Here is a 19,947-nt window from a genome sequence, read left to right as displayed (position 1 = left end):
TAGCGAGATTGAATATGTGAGTGAGCGCAGGCGCAATGCATTCGATAACATATTTTATGGGCTTTATTTGTAGGTTATCTATATCTAAAGCCTTGCTGTTCCGTAGACCTAGAAATGTTCGATAAACCTCAGCTTCACTTATTTCATGCAGAGCAAAGCTCTCAGCAGGGCAATTGTTGGACGGTCTGATAACCTGTAGGTTACTATCTAGAAGAGCGTGTTTTAGAAACGCTTGGTTAAAATGATCAACAAGGCCTGACCAACTATTTCATGGTTATTTTGCGTTAACTTCGAGGGCGTTTCCGTTTTACTTTCGCGACCGAGAACCCTATTTAGCACTTTCCATGCGGCGTCAGCTGCTGTTTCTTTATTCAGAAAACAACCGCTGATACTATCCCAACTTTGCCAACCTAAGCTCGGCGTTCAGTTTATTTCTGAAAGTTTTAAAAGTCTTCAAGTCAATGTGCTCTTGTACGTAAAAAGGTGTGAATAATCGATTTTTCTTATTAATAGCTTTCCTGTGGGAAGGAGTGACCCAAGGTTTTCTTATTCGTTTGATGGTTTGAAAGTTGTAAAAGGAAAATGTCTAGCGTTATTCGCTGAAATTTTCATGAACTTAGAATATGCTTCATTCACGTTTTTATTCCGATATAAAAGACCAATCCTGAACACTGATGTCACGCTTAAATAAAGTAAGCATCGTCTGATACATACTGCACTGTATTGCGTTCCTTAGACTATTTGTATGAACTTTGGGGGCAAGAAAATCATAAAGATGGGCATGGTCACTTATGTCAGGGCTATGGTTCCCGCGCATCAGTGACTCTAGTTTCCGCGTTGGTAATAACAATCAAGTATTGACGAAGTTAGTACAGTGATGCGTGTCGGAGTAGTCATTATATCACAAAGCCCGAAGACGAAATGGTGTTGTTAAAATCTTGAACGCAGGTTGGCTTCAAGGTATTTATATTAAGTCTCCACCACAAACGAGTTTCAGACTATTTGTGAAAACAAATTGCAAAAGTTTTCAAAAAAATTCATAAAGTGCCCAAAATTTCCATTTGGTGGGCGATAAACGACAGTAATGACGTCAGCGTTTCGTTTCAGTGTTAGTACCTCGTAATCGTTTGTAATGCATGTATAATCTGATATTACCTCATATTCTTTAGAAGCCTTAACATAAATAGACGCCACCGCCCCTACGACTACTGCGATTGATAAAAAGTTTTTGTATCCATTAAATGGAGCATTGCACACCCGTCGTAATACCATGTTTCGGTAAGCATTAAATACTATACTGAAAGAGAATTCGCCTAGGAAATAGGCAATCTGGTCATGCTTAGCGAGGGCAGAGCGTGTGTTAATATGCAAAACAGAATCGTACATAGAAGAACATGGAAGAATTCATGGGGCAATGCAAAATCGTGGTAACGCATTTTAAAGCTTAAACTGTACGCACAAAGAGGGGGGCTAATTACACCGATGTTATCTTATTGAGGTCGTCTTCACAAGTTATGGATATGGCGCTAGAACTGTCTGACTGCCTTGCAAAAATCCTTCCATTGTGGGTCCAAACGGATCTCCACTGGCAGTCCTTCTTACGCCTAATAGCCATACTGAGAAGTCTCTTTAGTGTAGGACAAAGATGCTCATTTAAATAGATAGGACTTGGACTGCCAAGTCCTAGGCTGTTATTAGTAAGCCGGGCTTTTCTCGCTTTCTTTAAAGTCATGTCGCGCTTCGACCGACTTGAATTGCACGATAATGTTAGTTTTATCCGGATTACGCGTGGGGACGCGATGACAAGTCTCGATATCACACTACTGATTGGTTCTTCAATAGCATCTCCGATAGTGGACAGTATGGCAACGACACTTTCATTTCTGTCTTAACGACTCCTTGGATTTTCAAGATTGGCATTCCTAGAATATTGTTCAGATGAACTATCTGGTTCTCCAGCTCGCCGTTCTTTCTTTCCAAGGAAACGTACTTTGCATTGATTGCCTGGTTCTCTTTCAAAAGCTGAGTGTTTTTTGCCACTTCAGCTTCAAATCTCTTCTTAAGTCGTCTATTTCTCATGCGCGAATTCGATGCTCTGTGTCAGTTTTGCTGCTCATTTTTCAGATCACGAATTTCATTGCGCAGGTCTCTCTCGTACGCCTCGCGCGCGATTTCAATTCTATTGAGTTCATCTTTTAGTTTCTGAAGGATTTCGTTTCGCTTTCGCAAACTCTTTGACATCGTCACACAAGCAAGGCGAGGCACACACTTGGCAGCAGCGACGAAAAAAAAAAAAAAGAAACGAAACAAAAAGAGAAAACTAACTAACCTGCACCAAAGGAAATAGCAGGCGTAAGGCGATGCACACCTAGGTCGTCGCCACTGCCAGTGAATGCAAGTAAGTAACGCAAGAAGGCTCCTTTTGTAGCTCTGGAATGGGTGACGTCAGGCCTTTCTTGCAGATATCAGCGCCGCCGAAGAGTGCGCCGCGCCTCCTGTTGTCGATCCGTGCCGAGAAGCGTGTTAGGTCACGTGGTCTCGGCCGATGCTGACGTGGCGCACAAGTGCGGCTGCGCAGAGACAATCTGCACCAAAGGAAACAGCAGGCGTAAGGCGATGCACACCTAGGTCGTCGCCAGCCAAGTGAATGCAGTAAGCGCAAGAAGGCTCCTTTTGTAGCTCTGGAATGGGTGACGTCAGCCTTTCTTGCAGATATCAGCGCCGCCGAAGAGTGCCGTGCCGCGCCTCCTGTTGTCGATCCGTGCCGAGAAGCGTGTTAGGTCACGTGGTCTCGGCCGATGCTGACGTGGCGCACAATGCGGTGCGCAGAGACAATCTGCACCAAAGGAAATAGCAGGCGTAAGGGATGCACACCTAGGTCGTCGCCACTGCCAAGCTGTTCCTTCTAAAGCCGAAGAGCGATAACGCTGTCACCGCACGGGTGTGTTCTGACGTTACTAGAAGTAACTCGGTTTTGGAGCTCCGCATATTGGCCAGCGCAGGCATGTGGACCACGCGGTGTTGCTTGCGCGAACTAACGGCACTGCGGTCGAATCCGGCTAGCGGTTGGTCGCGTTGGCTGCTGCTGCAGTGGCGCGGCTGCTTGGTATTGCACACAAGTTCACTCGTCTGCATCGAATTATTAAGGCAAAAGCCTTATATGTCTCATCTTTCAGTCGACCGTCAACGTCCTCGAGCGAAAAACCGTGTCGTCGAAGTGAAATCGTACGCGATGACGACTGGTGTAGTAATTCACTTACTACACCACCCATCATGTCTTACCTATATACAGTAGAACCCCTTTTTTACGTTACCGGGTGCTGCGTTTTCCCGGCTGTTACGTCGTTTTCGGCCGGTCCTGGCACAGCTCCAATATAACCCGATGGATTGGTAACCCCACTGTTGCGTCCCAACTGTAGGACTGTTCCCACATCATACGTTGCGAACTGCCGGCCCGAGCGGCCATTTTGACTTTTCATGTAGCTTGGCTTGGTGGCTTGACAATGGCATTGGCCGCCCAAAGTGCCGGGGGCGACAACTATGACGTATTTTTGGTTTCCACGAGCAAAAGCATGGCCCTTGAGATCCGTATTTGCTATCTAAAGATAGTGTCCATGACGCATTGTGGCCCTAAAATTAGTTTGGTGCATAGATGTTCCGTATAAAGTCCAAGGGCGATAATGCCGTCGCCGCACTCCGTATTCTGTATGTACGAGTGAAAGCGTGCGAGAGAGAGCCGACGACCGCGTCTAAATCTCGCGTGCGCACGAAAGAAAAGCAGGGAAGAAGAGTGCCTTCTTCCGTTTGTGCTCAGGCACCGGCGAGGGAGCGATGGGGGAAGAGAGGGAGAGATAGCGAGCGGCGTTGTACTCTAGCATCCACTGTGTACTCCTGGCAGTAAACGGGTCGTATCTTGAAAGCGATCTGTGTTGGGGCAGAGTCTAGGCAGTGTAGGTGCGTCGGCGGCTCGTAGCTTTGTGTGTGCTGTGTGTTCTCGGCGCTCAGTTTGCGTTTTTCTGAGCTTAAAGAAGCCCGCGATTACGCGCAAAATTGCCGCGGACTGGCCGCTCGAGGCACTTTGCTTATATTCGCGGGCTTTTTTTCACGCTCGGAAAAACACTTTTATGCAGCACGTATGAGCAACAGAAAGCTGTATCGGGATTTTTTATACTGCTTTACTATTTCCGATTGACACTTTTAATGCAATAATATTTGGGAAGTTGATAAATTAATTAAGACTAATTATGCATTTAGGCGGAATGCACAAAATAATCTATCTCCAAGCGACAGCGAACAACATTACCTTGGTTCTGTCCAGCTACGTGGTATTTGCATATTGTCTTGGTGCATGATAGTTGGACAGCTTGTATGAGCTATGCACTTTCTTGGAGAAAGTTGTCATATTGCGCGCTGGCCCACCCCAAGTTGGCCCCCATCCAAATTTGGAGTTGGCCCACCCCCAAACTTCATTTGGCTCACTTCTACCAAAGCTTCCCCATGCATTTTTTATGGAGCCCTATGTATCCCTATGGGTATTCCCTCTGATAATTTTTAATTGTTCCTTATCTCTTATAAAGCTACCAATCATCTACATTTATTATATATGAAGAATTATAAGTTTGCAAATTATGCATTTTTGTGCAGCTACAAGGGCTGTTCGACGAGAACTATGTTGTCATCTACTTTTAGATCACTGCTGGCACCTGATGGGTAGTGATGCAGTGAGCGCAACTCGAGGAGGTACTCTTTTCTCCATCGTATCCATAGATGGTCAAGCAGTTTCGGATGGTACTGCCACTTCTTGGTCAGATCGTCTGTTGTTGCTGCTTGCGCGCACCACGTTTCATACTCTGAGCTGTGTGTTCCTGAAACCGGCATCAATGATGTCCGACAAGAAAATGGGCTGGGCATATTGCTGAAAGTTCCATCGCATCGGTATACGTGTAAGTCAATGGTCATGAATGATCACTGCTTCCACATCAAGCAGTACTGTCTCAGTCTCTTCACTATTCAGGTACCTCTTTCCAAGTACTTTCCGCAGAGAAGTTTTGATGGAGCCGATCAACCTCTCCACCAACCTCCCCACCAGGGCGCTCCTGGCACAGTGAACTTCCACTGGACGTGATGTTTGTCTAGGAAGGATGCAAAAGGGGAGCTTTTCATAACATCCCATATGTCTCTTAGGTTCTGTGATGTCTTTTGAAGGCCAATGCGTTATCCGAATATAGTGTCTGCGGCACTCTCGTGAGCTAGAAATCTGCGGAACGCTAGGAGGAAGACTTGTGCTGAGAGCCCGCTCGTCAATTCTAGGTGTACTGCTCGGGTGGTGGCGCAGGTGAGTATTTAATTCAATTCTTTATTTGGACATACATAGATGGTACAGGATGTCCACGAGGCGTGGCAAAAGGCAACAATGTCAGGGCCTTCACCTCAGGATCACACATCGTGGCAGCAGATCGGCATGACAAAATATGGCACTACATTGAGAGATCGAGGCAATCAGCGAAAACTCAGCAATACATGCTGTTTTACATATGAGAATTATCCTATGATTTGACATTATACATTGATTACATCATTCTAATTCACAGAAACAGTGATGTCGAAAATCATTCAAGTTGCACTTGCTCAAGGATAGCAGAATGTATCCTTTGCAGGCGTGGCAGTCAGTGCACTCTCCTTTATATGGAGTGGTCCTGCAAAGTCTTGTCCAGCTGCTTTAAATGGTCTCGAAGAAACAAGCCGATCGAGTGTAAGGGGATCATATAGCGCTTTGGCTGGATTCACGCTATATCTCTTACGCAGAAAGCAGGCATTAATAACTTGTTTGGTTTCCTGCCGAGCACGAATAATCCAGAAACGCTGGTGAACCTGTACCATGGTATTCGCAATACTCCATGCGCTGATATACAGTGCGCTTCGATGATTACCAACTTCGTGAAGTGGTGGTGTCCCGGTGAAATAATGGGATGTTTCTCCTCGTACGTCGTGTCCATTCGTTCAAGTCGACCTCCGAGTCGAAGTTCTTTACTCTGGTCGATGAAAGGGTGAAGATCTTTTAAGACTGAGTGTTTAGGAGCGGCATTTCTGTGCAAAAGCCATTGTATGTCCACAAGGAAAGCCTCTCGTTGAACAAGACAAATCCAAAACGTTTCGGCGTTGATGATCTCTTCTGCTAATATTGTTTTCACAGTCGCTGCTGGCATTCTTCGACTTCGATTCACAAATCGGAAGAGCCAAGCTGTGACACGCAGAAGTTTTTGCAGATCCCTGAACTTTGGTATATCAATTAACATGTCTACGTGACGTTGTGCCTAGAGAAGAACGCTTGGAGGGTCATACTCTGGCTCCAAGTCCTGGCAAGGTTTAGGAATTGTGTCCGATTCTTCAGGCCATGCTGACCTCGGCTGCTCTCCCGCAAGGCTCTTGCAGATATTCCTCGAGTCAATAAGTCGGATGGATTGTGATCACCTGGACAGTAACGCCATGGCTCCAGGCCAGTCGCATCTGTTATCTCTGTCACTATATTTTTTTGCAAATTGGCCTAATTTATTTTGTTGCCCATGGATCCAGCTCCATATGATCATGGAGTCAGACCACATGACACAGGGCAGAAACCTTGAATCCCATGACGACCAGATATATTTTATTAGCCTTGCTCCTACTACTGCTGCCATGAGCTCTAGTTTAGGCAGCGTGAGCACTTTTATCGGTGCTATGCGCGATTTGGCTGCTACGAGGTGTCCGGCTTCCAAGGCGATGCTCGCGAAGCGTTCTTCAGTCTGTCGTCGTTCCTCTCCACCCCCACGTCAGTTGGTCGAGTAGAAGTTCCCTCGAGTCGTGCGAAAAAATGAAGCGTTTCGCACGGGGTTTTCGGCACCATAAATATAGAAAAACTACGAGCCAACGGGAGAAGCCAGACACGGAGCCATTTGTCCTTGCTCCTTCACTTCTTTTCACGCAGTCCTAGTCTGCATACGTTTATTCTTCTTTTTCTGCATTGTCGGTAGCACGACTCGATCGCCGCGCCATTAGTTCTCGCGGCCGCCACGGAGCCCATGTTTTCAGTGGAGCTGTGAAACTGAGTTGGCTCTATTAACGTTGGTGTGCTCTATGTGCGAGGGTAGCTTTGTGCGTGCTGTGTGTTCTCGGCACTCGGCTTGCATTGAAGCGATAGACAGCAGTGAATAAGCAAATGTTAACAAGCTTATACGGACGATAAAAGTACTATCCTTACTTTGTCTAGCTGTCTACTAATTTGCTATCGCAATCAATGCTTCGGCTTTCAGGCGAAATTGTGACTTTTTTTTTAAACACAAGAATTGAAATAAAGTTGTGTGCAGTTCACCACTACTCACTTATAATTTTTCCTGTTTCTCGGCTCTTGCGTTTTGCGCTCTTACTTTTTTTTTTACGGTCCCATGAGAAACGTATCCGCGGGGTTACTGTATATTACAAGGCACATTTTGACTGAGAATTTTGGAAAGTACATGAGTCAAAAAGAAACTGCAGTCACCATTAACTACGCTTTATACCAACAGTATCGCTTTTAAGTATGGAATGCGTTGAGCTCCCGTTGTCGGCGACCTTCAAGTGACCTTGAGCCGAAAGCCAGAGCCATTATCCGGTCATCGTTGCGAGAACAAAACGAGATCATCCAGGCAACCAGTCAAGCGTTAAGAAAATGTGGTCTCCTCCTAACCCTTTGTACAAGACTGCAACGCATTATATTCGTGCAAATACGGTATAAAATGGAGTACAGTCAATGACTGATAAACAAGACTCGGCGAAGACTGCCTAAAATCAAATAATCAGGAGTCGGAAATATTGGATTTGCCAGATAATAAGTAATAAGTATGAAGTGTGTATTCAGCCAGGCTCCCCTTCCAGCTCTGGGCACACTGCAACGTCTAGCGGAGCTGCCGCGATGTCCATGTGGCGCATTTGTTAAGATGTGTATATTCAGTAGGGGTGTGAATACCTAATGCAGTTGAACCCACTTATAACAATATTCAAGTGCCACGGAAATTCCATAGTTATAACTGATAAATGTTATAACTGGTTTGCATGAAAAAAAATCAAAATAGGGGGATGGCAGAGCTGTTGTGAGAAAACTATAATGGCGGGGAGGCCAGTGCCCCACCACCTTCCTTCATCTGTCTGCTGATTGTGTTGACTCGTTTTACTGCTTAAGTCTGCTTCCCGCGCACTTCGATCATGTATCACAAGCCGCGGCTGTCGGCAAAGAGGGTTCACGGGTGGCAAGCGACATGCAAGCTCTGCTGAGGCATCGCTTTAGTGGCACCAAAAGGGGTCTTTTAAAAAATGCGAATAAGCTGCCGCAGTAGCCTCTCGGCTTGAGAAATCGAGAAAAAACGCTGGGGCGTGATCGCCACAAGCATCTCGCCACGTACTTCCCACTGGGTTGCACGAGAAAACCCCATGTCCGTCAGCTTTGCTTCCTTTATGCAAAGCTTGCCGACATCCTTCTCTAAGGCATCTAGGTCACTTAGTGCAGCGGAAGGCCCCTCGTGAGAATGAAGCCTGAAAGGGACTGAATCGTCTGTAGAGCCTCCTGCGAGGACATCATTGAGGCAGCCTGCCCTACTGCATCATCGCTTCCTTCACTGTCACCGTCGTTATACGATACAAGCACGGTCGTGACAATCGCCTCGTCGGTTAGAAGTTCTGATGTTTCTAATGCGTTGTCCGCATGTAGAAACTCTTCGAGTTCTGAAGCATGTTTTGCTAGATTTACTGGCCATACATGCTCCAAGTACGTGCTTGAAATGGCCAAAGACTTCTTTAAATGTGTCACAAAATTACTTTGCTACATTACAAAAAGGAATAGGCAATGTTTAATGCAACTAAGATAGGGAAGTGGAAATAGTTCCTTACATCGCGGATTTCGTTATATTTAGGTTTTCCTGCAATATGCTTGGGTGATGCATTCCAATCTCTTATTGTGTGTGTGGAAAGAAATACTACCTGAATGTGTCAGTATGGAACCTGTATTCAACTAAATGCTTATGGGGTTTAGTTGGTAGTGTTTCGTTGTTCAGAGAAAAATACAAATGTACGGCTGTTTAGCTTGCTCTGGATGGTTTGGGATGGGTGAGTGTTGGTGCAGAATTGTGCTTGGAGTGTGAGAGCTCATTGCAAAAGCGCGAGTGACAGTACCTCTGTAACAATGCACTGCTTCTTCTGGCAGGTCTGAAGGCAGCACTTTTCCCGAGCCCTGCTGGCTACAGCTGCTGCAAAGGGGTCTGTATGCAAAGCATCCTTGATTCGCAAGGCCAGGCATCTTGTGGAGTCATTATCACTGCCCGATGGAAACATACTGCACATGTTTCTAGCACGCTGAGCCTTTTTGATGGTGAACTGGACGTTCATGTGTGCGTGTGACTCAGTGGTGGACCAAGTGAAAAGAAGAAATGCTTACCTGGTGGTTTTTGGTGACCCGAGGAACAAGTGGGCTACGTTTCCTTCGACCTGCCTGCCAACCGTATTGTTTTGGCAGAGCAGGTGTCTCGTCTCTCTTGTATAATGATGGTTAGAATTCCTAGATGCACAGCCTTTTGTGGTAAGTTTTTACTGCCATTCACATGCTTTCATGGTATCATTGTTGCTCCATTTTCATGGAATGATTTACCATTCGACCTTAGTTCTCTTTGTACATTTTTTTTTTTGCTGATGGTTATGGTTGGCTTCAATTTGCTTTATTTAATAGGAAAAACAAAATTAAACCAGTAAACACATTCTCGCTCTCCTTTTATATGGTGTCTTCTGTGATCACAGGTTATTAAAGTGCAGTGACTATGCATTGACTGCACTTCTTGATCGGTTGATGATAAGGGATGTGATGGGGCACCATTGTACAGATAGCAGCCATGTTGTCCCTTTTGTTTCCTTCAATGCCAGCTCATCATAATAAAGCATTTTGCATTAATGCAAAGTCGTAATGCTTTGTCCAGTATTGCAGTGAAATGATCTTCACTTCTTCACTTTTGGTCATTGAAATTTGTTCTTCAAATATCTGAAGACTCGTAGTAACAATATGATTTTTCTGATTAACTTGCACACTAAAATGTCCTTGCATTTTTTTCCGCCATCATGTTGCTCTCATTGGCAGTCTTGACACTGATTTTTTTACTGCAAAACATGACCTAATAAATGGGCCAGTGGTCTTCATTGGTGAATTTGTCTTTTCATTTGTTTTGCATGCTTTGCTTCAATCAAGGCTTGACATCACGTATAAAAGACCCAACCTGGGATCAAACCATCGTACGTACACTTTCAAGCTAAACATTCTGACCACTATGCCTCAGTCATTTGATGCAAGTGGACAGATAGTGCAAAGCAGACAGGCACAATACTTTTTGAAATTGCGAGTATTGATATTTCAGTTGAAAAAAATTCATCGGCCCTTCCTCTCCGTGAAGATGGTTAACCAGCAAAGCTGAAACGTGCGGCCCTGGCGTTTATCACTGGGTTAATCCCGAGGGTTCATTAAAGTATTTCTCAATTATTAGGTTACACACAGATTTGGCTACGAAGGAGAGAATGACGTCACTGACTATGCTCACAGTCCACCGTTGTCGCTTGCTTCCTCGAGTTTGCTCGGCGGCGTGGTTAGCAGCATTCGCCCGCCATTGCCGCTTGCGATTCTTCGAAATTAAATTGCTTCAAAATATAAATATGTCTATTACATAAGACAATGAATGAGCCGGCTCATACCCCCGTAAACACGGCCCCCCCATTTACGACAACAGAAGTGAAATTCTACGCTGAAATGATGAGTGGCCGTAGCCAGCTGTGGAAGAAGACAATGATGACGAACTCAGGAGCAGTAGCACGAGCACAACCCGAGGGGTTGCAACAAGCCAGCTGCAGAAGAAGACGACACTCGAGCCATGCTGATGATGATAGTTTTCTGTACACAGGCGATTTCGCCTAGCCATGTATGATTTCACCTAGACATATAAAGCTGTGACGAGACTAAAATTCAGTTCATGTTATTCGTTAGTTCGAATAATGGCAGTTCGTACAATTGGGACTTCAATAGCTGTATCTGATGAACTAAAAAGCAGAGCATTGGAAAGCCGCGCTGATCAGCTCAGATCTGCAAGACCAACTATGGGCCATCATCCAGCGAGCTCGAGAAGTGGCCGGCGCGGCCTTGGCCCAGGCCTCAATCCGCTGGTCTCAATAAAGTTGTTTGACACACACCCTCTGAAGCCGGTTATATGACAACTGTAGGCAGTTTTAAAAAACACTGTAGGAGTTAATACAAAAACGAAGGACCAGTGTAAAAATTGATCCCTAATTGCACCATATTGTAATTGCAGTTCCGAAAACGACGTTTTTTTTTCGTTATCCTTCTACTAACTAAAGATATGCTTCAAAATCAAATTATTCTACTCCTAAAATTGCTGTAAAAGCTTTTTCAGCAGTCCCATCTCTGTTATGTACAATGTATCACTTCATAAATGTCAATATATCTTTTGGTAATTCATAATTTAGTTAAGCAAATGCAAAAAATTAAAACCCCTTCCCTACTGGGAACAGGGGTGCATGCGATGCTTGTCCAACCCTACGGTAGGGTTTGGTTAGTTTTTTAAAACGTTCACGGGCCCACTGCCGTTCCTTCAAGGCAGCTTGCTCTTAGGCAGAACGAACCAAACGCAGCCTCCTCATGTGACTGCCAGACCTGAACTGGTGGGAAACGGCGGGCGGAGGGAGGGGATGGGGGGTATGGCGAATCGTGCGCGCCAGCTGCGGGCGCTGCGTCTACTTCTTCATGTTATAAAACCCTGCTTTAAAGTGTCTGAATCAGCGTGGTGGTTTCGAAACCCGGAGGTCAGTGGTTCGATTCCGCAGCCTGACGAGCAATTTTTACTTCTGCATGGTTGGGTTTTTTTTGTATGCCGACGCGGGAGTGAGGCAATACAAGTTTCGCTTGAAAAACAAAACAATGCACCAGGAGTAAGGCTGACTGCATTGTATTCAGAGTCTGCATGCTCATGACTGCTGTTTGCAGTAATTGAGTTAGGGAAATCAAAGAGGTACTGGAAGCTCGTGCTTTTTTGTTATATCGACTCATTTTTATGGAAGTCTTGCAAAAGAAATTGATTAATGTGATTTAGAAATAAATGTTCAAGAACAAGCATGAGATACAGGATTTGTGCGAACTGTGCCTCAGTTGTGACCATATGTAGAAGAAACTACCGCATTTACTACATTGCGGCTTGCTCTGTAGCTTTAGGATATATTTATCTAATTCCTAGACGCAGCAAAAATTTTGAGTTTTTACTTTTGGATAACTTGCTTTTGCCAAGATTGCCAAATCGCAAACTTCTGTTGTAAACAGCCCGGCAACTACACGCTCAAGGAAGCAAAATTTTGGATAAGTTAGAGTTCAAGGAATTTCCATCTAGGACGCAAAATTTCATTCATGTACCTTTATTAGTTTAAACTGCAGCTTCGTAGATTTAGTACCTTCCCGCTAAAATGGGCAAAAAGTAAAACCAGAATTCTAAATATTGCTTAATTTTGGCCGCATTATTAGGAAAATTAATAGTTATTAGGATAACTAATAATAAAAACTAATAATCTTTTTCTTTTTTTTGTCCTGGCGCGTGATGGCATGATCGCCAGTATCGCGCGTGCGCTCAGGAAAGAAAAAAACAAAACAAAAAACGATACGTACGTGCGGTAGTTTTGTGAATCTTTAGTATGATTTTTGTATTGTACTTCAAGAATGATTTCGACATTCATTTTGCATGGCGTTACAGCTGCCTCATATTATAGTGAGCGTGCGTATGAGAATAAATGAATAAAGTTGAAAGATAATGTACAATAATTTTGTGTTCTTATTTTGACCAAAGTTGATTTTAAAGTACCACAAAAACAGAAAAGGTCCTTAATGACGAAGTTACCTTTTTTTGTGAGAAAAGTACGTCACATTCTGCCTGTTACAGTATTATAAGCATTTTATTCTCAATATGAGAAAGGAAAGTTTCATTACAACTAAAAATTCATGCTTTTAAAATATGTAAACATAATCTCTAAACATAGCGAAAATACCAATAACAAGGTTATTGAATTATGCATGTATTGTTTTTTTTTCAAAAACAAATAGCTAGAATATGCATACACAGGTGACACAATTAAGTGAACCGGTGAGCCGTTCAATTGAACCGGTTCATTTCAGTGAGCTGAGCCGTTCCGAGCCGTTCACTGAAGTGAGCCGTTTTGCCCATCTCTACATCAATGTGCTAGCACTTAATGGTGGCATCTTCATTGCCAGAGCACTTATCAATGTAATCGATGGAAGCGCGAACTCTTGCTGGCAAATTTTAGTAAGGAGCGTCGACACATCGTGAGAGGCACTGCTGTCGCTTATTTCGACGAAGTAATACCGAGAAGACTGCCACTTACCGCAGGAGACGACATCTACGATCCCCACAGCTGCGCCTATTGTAGACGTTAGTTCGACGTTAACGGCCGTTGAGCGAGACCGTCTTCTTGAGCTCATCAACCAGTACCAGGGCTGTTTCTCATCTGCGTCAAGAGTTGGTCAAACGCCACTTACCAAACATCGCATCATTACTGATGTCGACGCCCGACATATTCGACAAAACCCTTATCGCGTGGCCCCAAAGGAACGCGATGCAATCCAAAGACAAGTGAAGACGATACTGGAAGATGGCGTTATTCGACCGTCTAATAGTCCTTGGGTGACACCTGTAGTTTTAGTGAAAAAGAAGGATGGTAGCTGCGCTTCTGCGTCGACTATCGGAAGCTCAATCAGGTCACAAAGAAGGATGTTTATTCACTGCCACGTATTGGTGATGATTCCTTGGACAGGGTGCGAAACGCATGCTACTTTCCTCAGTGGACTCGAAAAGCGGTTATTGGCAGATCGAAGTGAATGAGAGAGACCGTCAGACAACCACTTTTGTGATGCCTGACAGACTTTATGAATTTCAGGTACTTCCCTTCGGTTGTGTTCAGCGCCAGCAACATTTCAGCGTCTAATGGACACTGTGCTCTCTGAACTCAAATGGCAAACATGCCTGGTGTACCTGGATGACGCGATTGTCTTTTCCGCAACGTTTGACAAGCACTTACGAAGGCTGAAAACCGTTTTTGAAGCAATACGATCTGCCGGTCTCACGTTAAAGCCTGAAAGTGCCATTTTGGTTTTCAAGAGCCAGTTCAACGGCCACGTCGTCAGTAACCAAGGAGTCCGACCTGATCCGGATAAAATTGCTGCTGTCGCTAATTCCCGACCCCATCAGACAAAAAGGCCGTGCAATGTTTTCTTGGACTATGTGCATATTACCGGCGATTTATTGTGAATTTCCCACACATCGCGTGGCCGTTAACACAGCTCACCGAGAAGATATCCCTTTCACTTGGGCGAAGATCAGCAGCGGGCATGTCACGAGCTCCGGCAACGCATGCAAGTGCCTCCCGTGCTTGCATGCTTCGGTGAAGACGTCCCGACAATACTGCATACAGACGCTAGTAACTAGGGGTGGTGCTCGTACAATTGCAGGACGACAGCGAAAAGGTGATCGCTTACGCCAGTAGGACACTGTCCCGAGCGGAGGCTAACAACTACACACCACTGAAAAAGTTGCATTGGCTTAGCTCAGCTATGCCAGGATATACGTAGCGTTAGCAAAGGTTCAGCTGATTATTCTTAGCTTTCCTGGTTGTCTAGATTGTCAAGGATTAGCTTGATTGTCATGCTTACTGCTGCTCCAATGACACACGCGGTATACGTATTATGTGGCACATGTATTAGCCTTCTTCTGTTCATTCCTCCTACGCTCAACCGCTAATTGCCAGACAACTACTTCTGGATCCGATGAGTCAAGCTTCTCCGTTCTTCTGCGCTGTTGAGCAGCATTTGCGCTCTCCTTCTCCAGGCTATACCACACTGGCAAACGCCAGTCAGAACGCAGCGGCTCCAGCGCACTGTCAGACGGCGACTGCACAGCGAGCGCGCGCCGGCGCCACTGCGCTCTACCACGGCTACGACGTCACTCCTCTGGAATGCGCAGAACCGGCGGCGGTGATCGCGCGCGTCGGCGGCGAGTGCGCGAGAGGTGCCGGCTCCGGTGGCTCCGGTGCGCAAGCCGGGTGACATCACTGATCCTTGCGCATCCGCGCCGCAGCACGGCTCTTGATGTGCCGCGCGAAACGGGCTTGGCTAGGCCAGTGTAGCTAACGCTACAAAAGAATGCCTCGCAATGGTATGGGCCGTTCTGAAATTTCGTCGTATTTTGCGGCCGTCTTTCCACCGTTATAGCGATCACCATTCGCTCTGCTGGCTCATTAATTTGAAAGATCCTTGCGGCCGGCTAGCACGTTGGAGTCTTCGACTCCAAGAAGTTCGACTTACTGATTACAGTCAGGAAAACGGCACGCAGACGCCGACTGCCTTTCTCGGTCTCCTGTTGAGACGCAGCACAAAACGATGACGACACAGTCTTTCTGAGACTCGTGGACACTGCCGATCTTTCATGCCAGCAACGGGATGACATTGAATTGCTGCCGCTAGATGATTACCTAAGGGCGAACCAACAGCATGCCGAGGCTATTTGCAAGAGGGCTGGCTCATACTGCTCGTGCCGCAACGTACTCTACAAGAAGATCTTCTCCCCTACCGCAGCACTACTTACTCGTTGTTCCCTCATCGCTTCTACGTGAAATCTACGCTTGCCACAACGAGCCACCGCTGGGCACTTGGGCTACACTCGCACATTGGCACGGATTCGGCAGAATTACTACTGGTCGAGACTTGCATGCTGCGGTCGTTAAACATTATGTTCAGACATGTCTGGATTGCCAGTGCCGCAAACCTCCTTCCGTCAAGCCAGCCGGCCTTCTGCACCTTGTTCAAGTACCTGCCACACCATTTGCATGGACCACATGGGCGACAAAGTAGGCATGGATTTTTTGGGCCCCTTCCCAACGTCTATTACCGGCAATAGGTGGATAATCGTCGCCACGGATTATTTCACTAGATAAGCCGAGACAGGTGCTCTGTGACGGGGAACAGCAGATGAAGCGGCGCAATTTTTTCTTGAATCCATCGTTTTAAGAAATGGCGCTTCGGCAGTAGTCATCACGGACAGAGGTACTGCGTTCATGGCCAAGTTTTTGGACATCGTTCTACGTTTAAGGGGTACCGCCCACCGGAAGACCACGGCCTATCACTCTCAAACAAACGGGCTGACGGAACGACTCAACAGGACACTGGCTGACATGATAAGCATGTAAGTCGATGTAGAGCACAATATTAGGACGAGGTTTTACCCTATGTCACCTTCGCGTACGTACAATCGGCTCGTCAGAGACCACTCACAAGACACCCTTCAGCCTCGTGTACGGCCGTGAGGTTACGACAACATTAGACGCAATGCTCCCTCATGAATTTGATGACAATGAGACGGGTGCTGAAGAGATCACACAGCGAGCAGAAGCAGCTAGGCAGCTTGCGCGTTGGCGAATCCACGAACAACAGGACTGTGATATGCCAGACGCTACAATCTTCGGCACAGACCCTAACATAAATCGGCGACAAAGTGTGGGTCTGGAAATCTATTCGTCGGCGTGGGCTCTCTGAAAAGCTCCTGTGGAGATACATCAGGCCCTACCTAGTTCTTCGACGCATCAGTGACGTCACCTACGAAGTCGTTCCAGACGGCTCTCACTGTTCAAAGCGCCGACGGCATTTATCCGAGGTCGTTCGCATGCTTCGTATGAAGCCGTACTATGAAGACTGACAAGACGGCGCAGCTTTTTTTTTTCTTGCCTCTGTCATCGGGACAGACAGACAACGAGCTTTATTGATCCTGAGGAGCTACTGTCAGGACCCCCTAATAGGAGGCCGTTGTAACCGCTGCCGCGCCCACGTAGAGGACAGAACGCCGTGACGCTCCGCCCTTTCCTGGGCCCTCTAGATAGCCTGGACTTGCTTTCGGAGTACCGTGCTTCTGATGGCCTCCTCCCATTCGGCTTCGCTGGAGAGTAGGTCGTTTAACGCGGGACATCGCCAGAGCATGTGAGCCATATAGAGCAAAAGGGTTCATTACAGTGAGTCGGGACAACCAGGGTCCACGTCTGAGTATATCCTCCGCGACGGGAAAGATCACGTCTGCAACATTCTAAAAATAGCTGACCTCAACAATACCATAACACTCAAGTTTCAAAAAATGAATGTTATGATCACTAGAATCAAAAGCTCTAGAAAAATCTATAAATACAGAAGCTGAAATGTCGCCATGATCAATGTACGATTTAATATCCGTAAAACATGCGATGGCAGCGTCAGTAGACAACCTTGAGCGGAACCCAAACTGAGAAGAAGTAATATGTTAAATTTCGTGTAGTACTGTGTAGTCTGTTTCAATTAATTTTTTAGAACCTTGTCAAGGAAGGCAAGAACAGAAATCGGGAGATAATTTTCACATGAAGATTTGACACCTTTTTTCCAGACAGGTTGACCTTCACAACTTGAACTGGTCAGGGAAAGCACCAGAACTGAAAATAAGGCTAAATATGTGGCTTAAAATCGGTGAGATTGTAGAACGAAGTAATTTAATGTGTTTTGCGGAGATGTTGTCCAGACCAGGGCCAGTTGATTTTAAACATAATATGACGGATTCAATTTCTTCAGGGTTAGTGGGTTGAATAAAAAAGATTGTGGTTGACGGGCGAAGGAAGAAGAAAAATCAGGGCTGTCAGGGATGGTAGTACTTGCCGAAAAGTAATGGCTGAACTCATTAGCTATCTCATTCGGTAATGTTATGATCGCACCATTTATAGATAGCGATGATATCGGGTCATGTGAATCAGAATTATTAGGAATTCATTTACCAACTGCCATTTTCTTTTAGTATATTACCGCATTGCTGAATTTGGTCTTCATAATAGCTGCGCTTTGCATTTTAAGAAGTGTGGATAAGTGTTAGAATAATGCTTATATCGTGCTTTAAGGCGCATGTTGAAAGGCTGGCGCTTGGTTTTTTCGTAGAGGTTGTCCTTTTCTCTCAACAACGTAACAGAGAATTTGATAGCCAGGGGCAAAGGGGAGCATGATAACGTCGCTGAGAGGACAGGACGGTAGTGCATGATTTCATGGCAGTATTAATAATGTGGGTAAGTTTGGTTAACCCAACTTCAGCTTCTAGAGCTTCAAGAACCGGCAACCAGTCTGCTATTTAATAATGTTAGTGTATTTAATGTTATCAAAGTAGGTTATGAAGTGCATTTTATTTCCTTGGGAAATGGATTTGACAGTGGACAGAAATGTGGGGTAATGGTCCGTAATAAGTTTCAATAACACCACTTGAGCGGGTACGGTGAAATTATCCATAATATGGTCAATTAAAGAGTGTGAATCACTGTTTGTATGGCGAATAGGGTCAGTTATAAGGCAGTGGTAGCCATAACTATAGATGCAGGTTAGGTAGTCTCTTGTCACAGTGTGAGAATCTTCGAATAAGTTTATGTTGATATCACGAAGGATTAAAACATTTTATTTTCGCTAGGCAGTTGATGTAGTATGACAAAGTTCAGTGAGAAAGCTGGAACAATCAGATGAAGGAGAACGATAGATGGAACCACAGACGACGTTATGATGGTTAGTTATTGCAAGTGTATCAAATTCTACCCAAACGGATTCACACTTCGGGATGTTAATTTAAGTCATGACGTCGCGTGTATGATAAGCCATTTAACACGCAGATGGCAGAGCCTCCATATGGATCACCAACACGATGGCAATACTCGCATGAGTAACCTGATAGACCGTAAAGGTCTTTATCTTCAGCCAAAAGCCAGGTTTCCGATAGACCATAGTTGAGACTGGACAGTCAAAGAGCCAAGGAAGGCCGAATTCTCGGTATAATTTTTACGCAAACTGCGGGCGTTCGCATGAATTGCAGAAGAACCTGCAGCATGGATGTGATCGTGTTAGCATCATGCCGTGATATGTGCGTCATGATGAGTTTTTTTGAAGAAGCTTGTACAAATGACATTATCTAGGCATCTCTGAACACTTAAGGTCTTTATCGCACAAAATGCGATAAACCCGCGTTTCCTGCGTTTTCCGTGCTTTGATAGTGCCATTGTCAGTCCGAGGAATGACCATTGATGCTGCCTTTTCAAGGCAAGCGCTTTCCCAAACAGAACCTTATTTCAGGGGTCAGATGATCGTTAAAGTAGATTGGCGTTCCACGAGAGTCACCACTTTGCCTTTCATTTGCCTCATTCGACCATGCGAAGACAGGGATGATGCGCGGGAAAGGCCAAGACATCTTCGAAGGGCGAGCCTTACGAGCTTTAGTAAGAAGTGGTGCGTTTGTCACGGGAGCAAAAACGCGCTATCAGGTTGCTATGATCAGTATTGTGCGTTGGAACCCTGTGGGCCGTATCAACGACTGTAACTTTAACAGGACAGCCATTTTTTTCGCCAAGAGCTTCAACAATCTTGACGCAGTCTTCACCTTGCGTGACAGGGATGCCTTTTATTTAATATTGTTCGGTCGAGAGTACTTCTCAAGCTGAAAATGTTTGTGCTGGAGCATTTGGTGTCTTCTACTAATTTGTTGTTTGTGGCGGCTAGAGACGCATTTTGCTCCTTCGCGGATTCAAACTGTTTACTCATGTATTCTAAGAATCCTTAATTTCATTTACTTCTTTCTGAAGTTGTTTCACATCATCTGGTTTGTGTCTAGATACTGCAACCTTCAGGGTTCCCGAAGCGTCAGACATCCCACGAAACACAAAACGTCTTGAAAACTTCTCGGAACGGCTACAAACGGCTATAGACTCTTGGTCTACGAAAGACGTTAAACAGATGTTGTTGGAAACATCATATAGCAGGAAGTATGGTTAATCAAATATGCTATTGTGTTTCAGCTGTGG

The 19,947-nt window shown here is 45.4% G+C and overlaps 1 protein-coding gene across 2 annotated transcripts in view; it reads left to right on the top strand.

Annotated features, from left to right (window-relative positions):
* The window catches only part of LOC119435342 (uncharacterized), a 58,834-nt gene extending 48,635 nt beyond the window's left edge, over positions 1–10,199 (top strand). For both annotated transcript variants that reach the window (XM_037702233.2, XM_049659805.1), the window contains one exon: positions 9,212–10,199. In XM_037702233.2, the coding sequence (XP_037558161.1) occupies positions 9,212–9,217 (6 nt within the window). In that variant the 3' untranslated portion in view covers positions 9,218–10,199. The remainder of the gene's footprint in view (positions 1–9,211) is intronic.
* Positions 10,200–19,947: the final 9,748 nt, after the last annotated feature.

Source organism: Dermacentor silvarum, unplaced genomic scaffold (assembly GCF_013339745.2).
Source record: "Dermacentor silvarum isolate Dsil-2018 unplaced genomic scaffold, BIME_Dsil_1.4 Seq639, whole genome shotgun sequence".
Classification (NCBI taxonomy): Eukaryota; Metazoa; Arthropoda; class Arachnida; order Ixodida; family Ixodidae; genus Dermacentor; species Dermacentor silvarum.
This window is presented reverse-complemented; position numbering and strand designations above follow the sequence as displayed.